Source organism: Cephus cinctus, unplaced genomic scaffold, assembly GCF_000341935.2.
Source record: "Cephus cinctus unplaced genomic scaffold, Ccin1 Ccin1_scaffold1062, whole genome shotgun sequence".
In the NCBI taxonomy this organism is placed as follows: Eukaryota; Metazoa; Arthropoda; class Insecta; order Hymenoptera; family Cephidae; genus Cephus; species Cephus cinctus.
This window is the reverse complement of record NW_014333584.1, coordinates 138,878-153,636: the sequence shown is the minus strand read 5'-3', so window position 1 is coordinate 153,636 and position 14,759 is coordinate 138,878. Positions and strand designations below refer to the sequence as shown.

The following is a 14,759-nucleotide window of genomic DNA, read 5'->3' as shown; positions in this document are numbered from 1 at the left end:
TGATTGTAGAAAATAATATTTATTCATCCAAAATTATAAAACAAGATCTCTGTTCGAGAGAAGCAAACGTAATTAGGTTTTACTCGTGAACAAGAAAATATTTAAAAACAGAAAAGCAAGAAAACAGAAGAAAAAGAAAAAAGCACAAATGTCAAAGTTGCTGCAAAGTCTTGTTACGAAGGCAAAGAAATTTCATAATTTCTTCTTCGATTACATTTTCTTTTTCTTCCTTTATAAATGTTTCTTCTCTCTCTCTCTCTCTCTCTCTCTCTCTCTCTCTCTCTCTCTTTCTCTTTCTCTGTCTTTCATGTATCCTTAACATTTTTCTCATGTGCGATCAATGTGTCCGTGTTTCGTGTCATTAGGTAAAAATTTTGTATTAAACAATGTTATACTATTTAATAGAGAGACATTCACGTATGCACATCTATAGATTTGTTTTTCGTTAAAGGCAATAATAATTAATCCTTAGCATACGTAACGTTCACTTAATTTTAATTATGATTCTCTTCGTAGCACAGGAATGACTAACCAGTTGCAAAACTCTTTCTTCGTTATCTGTCGTCTATACAATCGATATAGCTGGTCATTCATTTTCTCTCTCGAAGATGCACAGTTCTCGTAGATCTTCAAAGAACAAAAGGAAATGTAATATTTAAACTTCTTAACTCTTCACTCTGAGAAAACAGAAGTAACAGCTACCAATTATAGATTTGAAATATTCAACAATTTAAGTGACCAATGGGTAGATAAAAATGACGCATTTTCTAATCTCTAATATGAATATTTGTTATTCATTTTAGTCCACGCTTAATAAAAGCTAATTCTTGAAATTAGTCCTCCAAGAGTATTCATGGGTGGGTCTCTCCAAGGAAGAGAGGACAATTGAAAAATAAATATAGTTAGAAATAAAATGCAAAATAGGTCTTGGGTATGATAAATGTAATAATAATCGACGCACGCGCGATCTCGAAGGATAATAAATGAATTTCCTCAAAGGAAAAATCATAGGACGCAAATGTGCATGTATGAAAATATACGGTGTTAAGTACGTTCATTCGAGAATCCGACCCATTGGCTCTAAATTCCGACAAAACCCTTATTTCTTTAACAGAGTTCATACACCTTTCTTTTTAATTTCATTTTTTTGTTCACATTAGATAAATCTAAGTTTCACGTAGATCTAACAAGTACACGAGGGATTAGTGCTGATCCATTCTAAGTGATCTTTACTGTAAATGTGAATAGTCGAATTTTTGTTGTATCATCTGCCTCCTTTGCTTATTTTTTTTTGTCTTCATCATTAGGACTAGAGTGATATTAAAAGGAATAACATTTAGTCGTTAATCCTTATCCGGATACCTGGACTAGAGCTTCTCTTCCTGCAATCCTTTAGTATCACTAGGTCAAAACTTTGCCTTTATGATTTGATACCTTTTTTTTTTAATTTCTGTGTTCTACAAATTAAGAAGACTAACCCGTAAAGCTCTGCGCTTATCCAGACGTTTAAGCTAACATGGTTAAGGGTTGTTTGTCGAGTTTCTGACAGAGATTGACACACGATAACAAGACAGGATTCCTCTAACTGACGAGGGCTGGGAGCTCCACTACGAGGTAAGAGGTTTTTCATACAGTTCCGGTCGACCAGATAACAACTGCCGTGGACGACTATTAAGTGGCAGTCGCTTTCGGACAACCCTTTAAGCGTGTCTTCACGAGATCTTATTACGCCACCATGAAAACTTCATTTTAGGGCTTAGATATTGAAAGCTCACGACCGTCTGTGGTATCAGGGATAATATCGGTAGAAAGCTCCCGCAACTGTGACTCTTTGGCTCCTCTTCTTGACTCTCTGTCACAGGTGGACATGTGCTCTTTTGACATGGCGTCGAGTACGGGTATGGATTTGATAGAGGATTGCAAGTAATATGTACATTCTCCATATTCCACTTGAGTTTAGTGTCATTGGGAGCATCGTTGTTCTTCTCTCTACTCGATTCCGTCTTCTTCCCCTGACAAGTCTTCATCATAATATTTCTTTCCTCGAGAGCTGTGATCTTGGAATGATTTGATATCGTCGTGATCCTCGTTTCCGGGGAGATACCGGAAACCGGGGAGTACGGATAATTCGTAGACGGCGTTAATTTATCGGATGATGATTTAAGAGACGCCTTCCGATATACCTTTGAACGTGAGACTGTCTTACTTCCCAATTGCGGCGAAGACGTGGAACGTCGTGAACAATTTCTGATTACTGTTCTGTTATCCTTGTCAGTACTCCAGATTGAATTCGGAATCAATTTCGATGTCTCTTTGTTAACTTGTAGAGAGTACTCATCAGATTTTTTACTTGAATTCGCCATGACGGAACTGTCCTCTTCCTGTAGATGATCTTTTTGCGAATCCAACTTGTTTGTGTTTGAATACTTGTCTTGACTCTGGTTAAGGACATTCAGGATGCTGGTATCGTTATCCAAGTGTGAGATTGCCGATTGATTATTGATCACTGCGTTATTTATGATTTTGGAGGGGTTTTTCTGATTGGCTGTGAATGAATAGGAAAGGGAGAGGGATGTTTTCGCCTCGCTTGTTCGATCCTCCGCGACAGGAACAAGCGAGGCGTCCATGAACCCTCAGCTTGGGAATTTAGAGTAAAACGCACAGGTCAGGTCATAATTCTTGAAGCGACAATACTGCACGTCGTCCCGTAACCAATCGCCACCAAAGTTTAGACAATCAGCTTGCTCCAGTTCTTTAGGGGTGTTCGCGGCTACGGATTCCTTGTTCGCGAAAACGGTAACCACGAATTTTCCAGGCTTGAATGTCTCCAGGACACGACGTATCACTGCTTCGTAAGACGCCTCTGGAATGTTGCTCTCGAAGGAGACGTATGAGAATTCCGGTTCCGGTGTTATGTGAATCGTCATATAGCTTCCCTGTTTATATTGTCATTTTATTAGTCTCGGGATTATTTATTATTACTAACAATACTATGCAATAACGTCGAATTAACTATGGTAGGAAGTTGATTACTTACACACTTGGATACTCCGTTCATGGAGTAGCCGCAAGGCTCAAATAAAAAGTCATCGATCATCATGCTCGGTATGATTTTCTCGATTCCAGACTTTTGCGTGGCCTCCGTCGCGGAAGAGCACACGTCCCGGGTAAAGATAGCCATAACGTCTGGGTCCAGGTGTGTCATAAGAATTTCTAAGGTCTGATCGGGTTCTTTTTTATCCTGGGAAGACTTTTCCCTGTTCAATGTATACAAGTACCAGCAGTCAGTGTCCACTGATCCCAGACAGTAAGCTTCGCCATCTGAAAATGAAGTAGTAGTAAGAATAACAAAAACACTATGTAAGCAAAAGGGAAAAAACCCAGGATAACTTCCTCATGGATACTTTTTTATTTCAATTTTCTTAATTTATATTAATTCCAAACAGCCCACAAGACATTTATCAGACCCATCGTATCATGATTATTAACAATTACCTGGAAAGAATGTATCGAGCAGAGCAACTTCCTCTTCGAATGCCTGATGAGGTGATATCTGCAATTCTGGTCTCTTGTAATTCTTTCGCGAATAAAATAAATCCTGAAAGAAGAAGAATAGGCAAAATTATTAAAAGCAATTCTCACATTCTCACATATAGACAAAATTAATTCGAGCCCTCTACTTAGTGTTTCAAAAAAATTCTAATTCTTACAAACAAGTATATATACCAAAGTACCAAAATCTCTATTGGATTAGAATGAGAAAAATTATATAGTACATTAAAATTAGAAATTGGATCTCAAGGGTAGAGTGAAATTCACACACGGTACCATGGCTAACAGAGATCAATAAACCAACAGGTAGAGATGTATTCTGTATGCCAAGGGTTTCCTATATATAGCAACATCACTTATCCATGCACTAGGTCAAGTTATATAGCTAAGCACTTCCCAACTTGAATGCCCGTGGAAAATTACAAATTTCTCACTAGTCCTTGTCACGTGTAGCAGGAGAGACATTTTCCCTTTTTTTTTTTAATCCACTATCTTTTCTATCCTACCTATAACATCAAACAAGTTCAAGTACGACGATTACTCCCCCCACAGTGAATCCAAAGACATTGACAAATAATTAACACGCACCTCGACATCATCAAATCCCGTGTACTGTTCCACAAGATGTAAAAGTGGCTCCAGACATTGCAATGGCGTCGTCGTACCGCAGGTCTTCAAAATCAGTCGACGCTTTGACACAAACATGCTGCTTTCACTGAAATTAGAAAAAAAAAAAAATTGACTTTATACACCGTACCAAAGCTTTGACAATTATTAACAATGACGTATACATTTTTATGAGTAACAATAGAATCTTCATTCCTGGTCAGACTTTCTGCCAAAGAAATTTTCCATCCAGAAACTTTATATATCCCACTTAACGTTAACCAACGATAAAGCCGCACATAAACAGCAATGTCTATAGTCAATTCAGGAAAATCAATATCCCAGAACATCCTGGCATAATATTCTACGTTTATAGGGTATATTTATAGAAATTATTTAACGCCCCAATAAAATGGCCATTAAGAAGTCCTATACAGTCCTTTGCTCACTGTAGTAGTATAGAGCTGAGTGTAAATATCAGCTGTATAAAAACCTAAGGGTTTGTGATTACAGTACAGTGCATGCTGCTTGTTAATAACAGAAGATCGATTAACAGACGAAATTGAGAAACCTTGATAAAGTTAAAATAGCCTACAGGCGAAATATTTCATCCCAAACTCTCCCGGTTTAATTTTTCGTGCGCATAAGTTCTTATATAAGCGAATAAATCAATACGATGTTGTTCTTAGGGTAAAGGACTATCCAAAGTATTAACTCTGATTTCATTAATGACTGAGGATCTTGAACTTGCCTACAAAGTCTATCGTCCAAAGACACCACGTTCGAAGAACGACAATATAGTAAAACTTATTACTCATACAACGAATCTACTTCAATTGCTATTTAATGCCAGTCACGTATTCAGGAGCACAGAAATCATCGTGTAGAGTATAATTTTTCAATGAAAATTTTCAAGAATGACCTTGAGTCATTAAATCCAAAAACTTCGTATGAATGGTACTGATCTATTAATAGAATTCCAGGCCGTGCAAATGACGAATGTCTTTTTGGATAATTCTTCCTTTTTCTGTGTGAATGCGCGAACAAACTCCAGATCAAATGAATTTTTCAAATTTGCATGATACTTGGGTCTTGTTTATTGCGAACTTGGATAACTGATAGACTCCTTGACGAAAGTAAGTTATTAAAAGCTTGTCAGTTGGCTTCTACGATGCTTCTGTATTTTTAGCTCTAGTCTCGCTAGCCGCTAGACGTAGACCAAGAGGCGAATGTCATTGCCGTATGTCGCCCTTCGATCCAGGATATTCATTCAAAGTTGAATGAACAATCATCCCACATATAACTTCCTCGTAGATTTAGTGAACTGAATAAGTTAAAGAAAATGAAACAAAAAATGAGACAATTATCCAATAATAGATCATATGTTTACAAACTATAACAGCAATCTTAGAATCCGTGACCCACGAGGACATTTTATACGTACAAGTGAGAGCGTAATGACTACAAATCATTGAACAATGAAGTTTTCATTACATGTCAGTCACGCGCTTACACTTGTGGGTCTTTAAGCGTTTGAGCTCATGAACAATAATCATTGTGAATCATGCAGGAGTATCTATAGCATATCTGAGGATTTGCACAGTAGCAGTTGTAAATTGTGAATTAAATGACAAAACTCTCTGTTTCATTCCTATAATGGTGGTGTCATGACAGCGATGTAAGTTTTTAAATCGTTATTATTTCAGTAACAGAAGATGAAAATGATCCTAATGATTTATTCCTTGTTTCATCAATTAGCACAGTCCTTAACAAGTAAATAGGATGTTCTCACAGCCTTACAATTATCTTCTGCGATAATTTTCTCTCCTGCAAAAATAACTTTTGATTACTATGGGTTATCGTTAGTTTACTATAAACGACCTATGATCATTTCAACGTTACTCGCCTGATAACATTGATACACGTGTGGCTCAAGAAACTTCTCACTTGTGAAAATATGAATTTGATTATCACGTCTCTTTCTAAGCAGACGGCACGTGACGGAAGAAGAATGTTTTATCAGTGACGAATTTCAGTCACCGGGATTTCTTATCAGTGAAAAATATATATTTTGCAGATTCTACATTGTTCACTGGCCCCGCTATGGTCATGGTGACATAAATCCTCTTAACAGTGTCTTTTATGCACTGATGTATTAGCACTTTTCATTCGTAAAATAATCAGTATTAATTGATGTTGCTCTTCGCTGTCTTCAGTACATCAATTTTAAAGTTCAACAAGATGAGCTACCGTAGACATTTGTATCAAGAACCTCAAAAATCACTTATTAGATATTGGCGACATAGTGCGGAGTCCATTATATATTGGATTTAATATCACTAATGCATATAGAGCTTAAATAAATATATGATTACAATACTCATGGAGATACATATTGGACAATGAGGAATTCCAATTGCAACAGAATTACTAAACTGCTACGTTTTGTGCTGATATAGTTTCAATACAGCAAGTCTACACGTGGCAGATGACTATATGTATAACATTTATAGATACACTACCTTAAAATAGCAAATGCGTTATAAATATAAAGGACAAGATCAGATGTTAATTATTCAAATGTCTATTGGGTTTGCAAATAAATACAAAAATTCTCTGTGGCTCAAGCCCATAGAAATACTGTAATAAATCATGCATTACCAAAATTCTCCAAAATTCTCAAAATATAAACCAACACCTGCAATTCTGTATGCAAACTAAAACGTTGTATGCATAGAGTTGCATATTTTTCTATGAACAAAGAAATATCAAGACAGATGCAAAGACGTAAGAGATTGAAATTTCAGTGAAGAAGAAGTTCAGGAAGAATAAGCAAATCTTGGCCTCGAAATTTGCAAGGTAGATTCTGGCCTGCCTAAGTCGCTGCTCTCAACCTAACACAACACGCAAAACACGCATACATAACCCATACTGTAATCGTGACGTAACAAGCAACAGCTGAGTACAATTGGCTACATTTTTCTAATTGAGAAAAATGAAGCCAAGTAGAAAAACATGAAATGTCACTCAGAAAAAAAATATCGCTTTCGGCCTGAAATCAAAGCAAAGTTAGAAACGAGTGACAGTCTGAATAAAACTGTAAAAATGAATAACAGGAAAAGAAGCCGCAAGAGACCGGCTGAAAGATAAAAAAGACTAAAGCTGGCACCCAGTAGGCCGTACTAAAAACATTGATCACTATACCACCTGTATTTTTCCACTGTATCTCTACCTACTGTAGGGCGCGCCCATGTCAAGCCAAACCAAACAAAATCAGCTGGTGCCGGCACGTTAACCAATTTTTTCTCAAGTATTCGAGAATATGACCAAATAAAATGTTCTCATTCCGCGTATAACCGGTCCAGACTGTTAACTAATAGCGAGATAAAAGAATTCAGCAGAAAATATCCTTGAGATATTGGTCTACAGATTAAGTACTTCGAAAATCGAATATGTATATTATAGTTTCCAGAAACATATCAACAACCTTGGATTTAAACTAACTGTGAGACATTGATTAGACGCACGCGCTAATAGATAATTTTATTACATGGAAACCACACAAGGCAAAGGTCACCGGTCACTCGTGACGACAATGTCATTTACTTTGTCGATATACATACTTTTCATTTAACTTTAACAAAAATCCAGAGATAAATGTCGATACGGAAGCCAACGCAATTTTATCAGTGCACACTTATTATACGGCAGTTTAGCATTGTGTATTCTCGGTAACGTAATCTAGGATTGAGTCTCGCGCCACGCGAGCCGTTTAATTATGCAAATGTTCAAACAATTGCATAATGATGATTAAATGCTAAGCATTGCAAATGACAATGACTGATATCATTGACTTTGTATACATATAGGTTTATTAAAGACTATTGTACCACCTGAAGATGATACTATCATGGGAATTAACGGAAATCAAATGGACCTGACCGTCTTCTTGTGGTGCAACAGACTTGAATAACAGTATTATATATTTCTATTGCTATTTGTATGAGACGTTGATAATTCTCCTGGAACTCTTATATCTTATTCAGTCGAGGGAAAACAAAGGATAAGGTGACGCTATATTACTATTAGTAATAGATAAAAGAATATACTTTTATATCGATTAACTATTAACACAGTTGAACGACTTAACACAATTGGTTCGTCATGGTAAATACTGCTCGAAGTAAAAGTATTGAATTTCTCGACGGTGCAAATTTATCTCCTCTCAACAATTAATATTTATCGTATTACGCCCTTATCTTTTCTACTCTTAAATGACGGTCCTCCACCGATACGGCTCAGGAAATAAAATACAAATAATTATCGATTACCGTACGTACTCGTAACAAGAAAAAAATTTCCCTTCCTCCATGTGCAAGGTCTACCACCCATCTACATGTAGTTGCACAATCTGTACACGAAAAATGTATGTTCTTATCAACTGTAATAGTAATTCTTTATTAAATTCAGCCTACTTTCTAGACTCTGTCCCTGATACCGTTTGCATTAAAAACATTTGATACCATTCGTACAAGGCTAATTAATCCTTGATCCATTGAATTAATAAGTCATACGTTTTTTTTCCTAGTATCCACAGTCACAGCAACGCTCGATGCAGCAATGACTCGTTGCAACTTGGTCATATATTTTTGATTCGACTTGCTCATAGTAACTTGACATAAAATTATCTCGGGTGTCCATGATTATTCATCCATGATCCATATTACTGTATCCTAGTAATTTTACGACAATGTCCGCCAATGGATTTGAGATCTAATAGCTCAGTGACACGAATTATATTAACAGAGGATTTTCAGCTCGAGTGGAAGTTGTATGTGCAAAGAAAAAGAGAGAAAGCTAAATGAAAGGGACAACTTTTGATTAATTGGTCGATTATGAAATGATTAAACAATTAATAGAGTCAAGAGTATAACTACCTGAGTACATAAGCATCCACTTGCTCGTTACGGCAAAAACTTATTATTTCACAGCGAACAATCTTCAGTAAAGATTCCCACTTTTGTCTGCAATGAAAAAAAAATTATTTTATCAGCAAACATTTGCATTTAATTAATACATCGTTTAATAAATATGAGATGCGACTGAGTATAATTTACTATTAAACTTCGATATATCAGGACGCTAAGGAATTTCGCAGCGCAAGGATCCTCCTTGGCTTTCAGATATTATTTAATATATCTGACGCACAGTGCAAAGGTCATCGCACGAGGGTGGTATCTGTACTGTAACCTCCTTTCTTTAGAGAAAAAGTGAGTGGGAGACGAAATAATTATGAAAATTATACGTCACAAATGTTGTATAAGCAAGATGAAACAAAAAGGGGTCCGGCGTAATTTTCATGAGGACTCCAAGGAATTACGTCGGTGCCATGGGGTTTATCGATTGCGAAAAGGTTGGAGAACATCGTAGGCAGCCTGGAAACGACGTTCTTCCTTTCATCAAATCTCTATGTCTATATATATATTGGTTCTATAAAGGATTTTCTAGAATCGTTCCATAGGTATAACATTTCCCTAAAACAGGTAGAACATTAAGAAACATTTCTAAACCCCGAATTTAATACGGGGAATTCAGTTACCATTCTTCTCCAAAGCTTTTGTGTAGCTCTAATAAAACAAATACGTAACGGAAAGTACGTTAGGCGGTTTCAGATTTCTGGAAAATTTTCCTATTGTGATATCCTTGCTTTTACTTGAATGATACAGCAATGATAATTGCCATGGAAATGATGAATGAATTTTGACTAAATTAATAATTAAAAGCATGCCATTGTTCATATTGGACATTTAAATGCAACACTATTTGCAGAGCGGATGTTAATGATTGTATCTGCATTGGTTTTTTTTTTTTTAGTATCGAAGTAATGCAATGATATTAATTATCAAAGTAAGTCATTAATCATGAGTAAATTTGGAAGTAAAATCTAGTTCACAGAGATTTCTGATAATTACTTACGTGCGAACAAGACGTTTTATGAAAATCAAACGCGTCATCAATTTCCTAGTATAAGAATTTTAAAAAATGTGAATTTTTTTATAAGCAAAAACCAGATAACAGTATCTCTGGATCCTTCTCGAAAATCCCTAGCTGTCCGGGACCAATAGGTTATCATGATTTATCCATATTAATAAAAAAGCCCAACCAGGATGCCGGTAATCGGATAGAAATGTATAGCGATCAATTTCTATTGATCTAACAAATGAATATAATGACTGCTGTGTCAAAGAATATACCGAGGAAATTGCGCCATGGTAAATATTCGTCAAAAATAAATTTCGCAATATTATTACACCAGGTCGTTTACTCACCGGGGTATTTTGCGAAGATCACGCTGTCTGTCCTTGCCGTCGCTACTGGTGAACCAAATTTCGAGGAGCTTCTCAACACCCTCGAAAAACTGCACGCTTTCTGTATTATTATCGGCCTTATTAGTCGCCATCCTTACACGAGATGACTTCTAATAGAATACTCGTTTGTAATGCGAAGTGCTGTGAGGATCCCGAAGAAGAGCTTAACGAACTCACTGCGACCGATCCCTTCAACGAACTTTGCTTCACTGAGGAAGGAAAAAGTGTAACAAGCCGATATGCTTTTCTCTGTCTTTCTCTCTTTCTCTTACGCTTTACCGTGTCTTCTTCTTCTATCCCTACCCTGATGCCGGCACCCAATCGACCAATCATCACTAGGACACGAAGCGCACGCGTAACATGTAGGTCGAAAGCGGCTTTTCTTTTTTACTTTTATTATCGTTTTACAACCCTGTATGTACAAAGAAAAAGGAAGCCATGATAAATAATTCTTAAAGAAAAAAATATTTTTTAATATTTTTTATAGGTTAGTTTTTTATTCGTTACTTCCTGATCAATTGAAAGACTCGTTCTCTTCCATCCAACAAATTTTATGTTCGGTTTCGCATTAGTTTCATGGTCACTATTTATCAGAGATTTTTTTTCCTCTTTCGATATTCGACTGGGATAATGATATAATTATGAAGACAGATTATTAACACTCGTACTGTTGTACTGTTATCAATATTACAAAAGTTCACTCGCGTAAAACTAACCGGTTCGCATGAATTTTTTTAATAACGAGCTATCACAACGGTTATTATAATCTTGGTACATTCCGAGATATTTGAGTTTCTTTCGTTTTTCTATAATTACCAGTTTCTTGACGTGGTTGTAGATATCATTATATTCGATAGGCCTGATCGCAAAATAGAATTCATCACAGTGCCAGTATCACAGTAAGAGAAAACGGGTGACTGACTGTACGATTCTTCATTCTCTTTATCTTTATTATAAGAAATTATGCTATTCGAGTCATACAAGCTTTTATTACGTACAATGAAATTATTGTAGATTGTATGCAAGTCCGAGCGAGTCTTTATAACAATTAAACATCCGGCTAATGCTTAAAAAATATTAAATACATTATTTTCCTGTCCTCTTCTTCTTGGTGGCTGTTCTTTTTTTATTAGCTCCTGTACGACGTCTTACTTTTGTCGTATTCGTTTTAATCAATGCATCCTCATCCATGGGTTCAATGACCTGGCCCATCTTTGTCACCACTGCTGGCCTTATCAATCTCTTGTGCGCATTTTCAGGGACAAATGTCCTACCGATCGGTGCTCTGATGCTAGCTTCAAAGTCTTTGACACTGGTGAACGGGAATGGAACTTCGCTCACTTGATGCTCCTTTATCTTTGGATCCTTTTCCTCCAGGATAATAACGTCACCTTTGTTCTCATCCTTACGAGGAACATCCTTAGGAAACTTAAGGATGAAGCGTCGCTTTTTGCGCGAGGATACCTTAATATTTTTACCACCCCAGGAACCCCAACCTGGCAAAGTCAAGTCTAGATTCTCTGGCTGTCCTTTTTTAACCTGGGGATGTAATGGATATTAATATTGTATAAAAGAGATAATAGGGATTTACATTCGTTACCTCCTCTTCCTTTTCCTTTCGAAATTCGTCAACAACGTCGTCATCGGCGAAGGCTTCGCTTATTATGTTCTGTTGTTCCTCCTCTCTCTCGTTATCGTCTATCGCCTCATCACCAGCAGCGATATCGTCTGGTAACTGAGACTTCATGTACTTAGGTTTCACGTTTATGTACTTGCTTGGATCGATTTCAGGATTCTTTGTATTCGACGTAGACGATAATTTGCTTTGCGCTAGCTTTTTCAACTGGACTATATCTGCAGTTGCTTTCGAAGCTGTTTTGTTTGCTGTTTCGTCCATCCTCTCGTCTATTATCGGTACACGTTTTTGTTTCTTGAAACCTAGATCGCCTGTGTACTCGTCCTGGCTGTTTTTCTTTTTCTTTGACGGTTGTTCATCGGTACTCAGTACTGCTTTATACTTTCTTTTTATTTTCTGGAGTTTCTTCTCTATTCTATTTTCTATGTTATCCTCCATGGCGTCGAAGATGTCGTCAATTTTGTCGATTTTCGAAGGACTACACTTGGATACGGTATCGTCACTTCCTAGAGGAGTTACAGACCACTCTGCGGTACTGATGGGCTTTTTAGTTTTGGATTTCTTCTTGATCTTAGATTCTACAGATTTTTGTTGTATCGATGAACTGTTAGTTTGCTGGGCTGAACCTTTTTTTAATTTTTCAGACAACTTTTGGGGTGATGCTTTTTGTTTGGAACTTTTGGGTTTTGTTACTGAATTTATTTGGAGTTTTGGGCTATTTTCAGAATCTGAAGAGTCTTTATTTTCTAAATCATGATTCGTATTATTTAAATCTTCTATGATTACCTCTTCGACAGGATTTAAGGAATTGGGTAACTCTTTTATCTTCGGCACTACTTTTGCATTCTGCTTAGTACTTTTCTTGATTTTTTTAGGTGTCTCCTCTGGGGATTTTTTCTCTTTTTCTAATTTATTACGATCGTTCCAATATTTACGATAACCGCTGATAAAGTCGTCGATTTCTGATTGTGTCTTGACACCATTCACCCAAGGATTTTCTTTATCCGATGCTGAAGGCAGAACTGTTTCCTTTTCATCATCATCTTCACTGTTATCATCCTTCTGTACTTTTTGTGTCAGTTCTCTGCTTATAGACAGTTGCTGTGCAAGTGCCTGTCGACTCTAAAAAATGATATAAAATATAAAATTATTTGATGACAAATCGATGTACAATATTATTGGTAAATGATATATTCTTACTTCCTTATTGTATTTGGCTCGGACTTGCTTGTTCTTCGCCCACTGGCCAGTACTTTTGTGTCTCAAAGACATTCGTTCCTGCGCCCTGGCTTGGTCCAACTGTTGAAGTTTCTCAAGAGCCGCTTGTGGATTAGTTTTTTGTAATTCTTCAAATTCTTTTAGCTGTTGCTTGATCCTTTCCTTTCTTTGAATCCGATGAAACTTTTTACTCTTTATTTTATTTTGCCTATGGGCCTTTGCTTCTTTATATGACTAAAATAATAATTTTGTATTAACGTATATATTACTCTTATATTTATATGACTGTAATAAAGGAAATAATAAAGACCTGCTGTGCCCTGAATCTTGCAGTCTCTTGTCGCCTCTGTAAAATTTCTTCCAGTGTCAAAGGAAATTCTTCTTCCTTCTCTTCTGGTTTCTCCTGTTTCGGTTCCAAAGCAGCCAACTCTTTTTCTAACTCAGACTGAATTCTGAATCTCTGGATAAACGCAGTGGATCCATCCACCTTCATAGAAGGTTGACGTAATGGAAAAGTTAGTTTCTCTGCAGTTCTGTTCCGAGCTACAATGCCATTCCACTTGTTCAAATCTTTCTTGACGTTCTCAAAACCCACTACACGTTTAATCTAAAAGAATAAGAGTGAACCATATACATAATATCAACAAGAATTAACAATTCTTCCATCTTAATCTTGTTTCTTACTCTCTCCGCAGCAGGTTTCTCTAATGGCTTAGCTAACACTTTAGATCTATTCTGTGTTGCTGAAAATTTCTTGCTAATGTCAGCATGAGTCGCTTTTTGTCCCAATGTCTTAGCAAGATCTTGTAGCCCAACAGCATCATTTTCAGAGACTCCACTCTTTACCAGATGGAATTCAGAAACTTCCAAACTGGGTTCGCTTCTCTGTGGCTTTTTCACTCTAAAAAATTTGCAATGGGATAATTGTAAATATCAATAACGAATATAAATGTATCCATAATATATTGCAGAATAATGAAACAATAGCAAACAGCGACTAATCACTGAATGCAAAAGTTATTACAAAATTTGAAAAATACTTCTGACATAACCTTCAATTAATTACCTTTGTCCTTTATCGAGTTGCGATACAGCTTCAAGAAGTTTTGAATGATTTTCAGACACCTCTTGATCGCTCCCATAATCAAAATCAATGTCCTTCATCCTTATTGTAATTTTTAATACAGCTTTTGCAAAAAACCGGATCCACGCGTATTGCAAGGATCTTTGAGGTTAGATAATTCTATTAAATATCTTGTAATGTTGGCTACCCTATAATGGATGTCAAAAACATTGCTCTTAGTCCCATTAGCGCACGTTACTGTCCGACTGTATCCGAGATAAACTCCGCTCCAATCCATAGAACGTTGCCTGTAGCT

The 14,759-nt window shown here is 36.5% G+C and overlaps 3 protein-coding genes across 5 annotated transcripts; all 3 read right to left on the bottom strand.

The window, feature by feature from the left end:
* Positions 1-3: 3 nt before the first annotated feature.
* On the bottom strand, positions 4-2,717 carry LOC112494971. The gene has a single exon (XM_025089181.1). It carries the CDS (start codon positions 2,625-2,627, stop codon positions 1,713-1,715), a length of 915 nt encoding a protein of 304 aa, XP_024944949.1. The 5' UTR covers positions 2,628-2,717; the 3' UTR covers positions 4-1,712.
* Positions 2,604-10,751, bottom strand: LOC107271936 (S-adenosylmethionine decarboxylase proenzyme). 3 transcript variants are annotated; one of them, XM_015748548.2, is made up of 6 exons: positions 10,488-10,751; positions 9,096-9,182; positions 4,141-4,267; positions 3,496-3,598; positions 3,038-3,321; positions 2,604-2,936 (listed from the first exon to the last, which is right to left on the bottom strand). In XM_015748548.2, the coding sequence occupies exons 1-6, from the start codon at positions 10,616-10,618 to the stop codon at positions 2,634-2,636; spliced, it is 1,035 nt and encodes a 344-aa protein (XP_015604034.1). In that variant the 5' UTR covers positions 10,619-10,751; the 3' UTR covers positions 2,604-2,633. The 3 variants fall into 3 exon arrangements, with proteins under 3 accessions (XP_015604034.1, XP_015604035.1, XP_015604036.1); XM_015748549.2 differs by lacking the exon at positions 9,096-9,182 and having other exon boundaries at positions 2,634-2,936; XM_015748550.2 differs by lacking the exons at positions 9,096-9,182; positions 10,488-10,751 and adding an exon at positions 4,344-4,889 and having other exon boundaries at positions 2,634-2,936.
* Positions 10,752-11,458: 707 nt separating this feature from the next.
* On the bottom strand, positions 11,459-14,697 carry LOC107271910 (U3 small nucleolar RNA-associated protein 14 homolog A). The gene is made up of 6 exons (XM_015748480.2): positions 14,447-14,697; positions 14,065-14,281; positions 13,691-13,987; positions 13,363-13,614; positions 12,127-13,284; positions 11,459-12,065 (listed from the first exon to the last, which is right to left on the bottom strand). The coding sequence occupies exons 1-6, from the start codon at positions 14,542-14,544 to the stop codon at positions 11,613-11,615; spliced, it is 2,475 nt and encodes an 824-aa protein (XP_015603966.1). The 5' UTR covers positions 14,545-14,697; the 3' UTR covers positions 11,459-11,612.
* Positions 14,698-14,759: the final 62 nt, after the last annotated feature.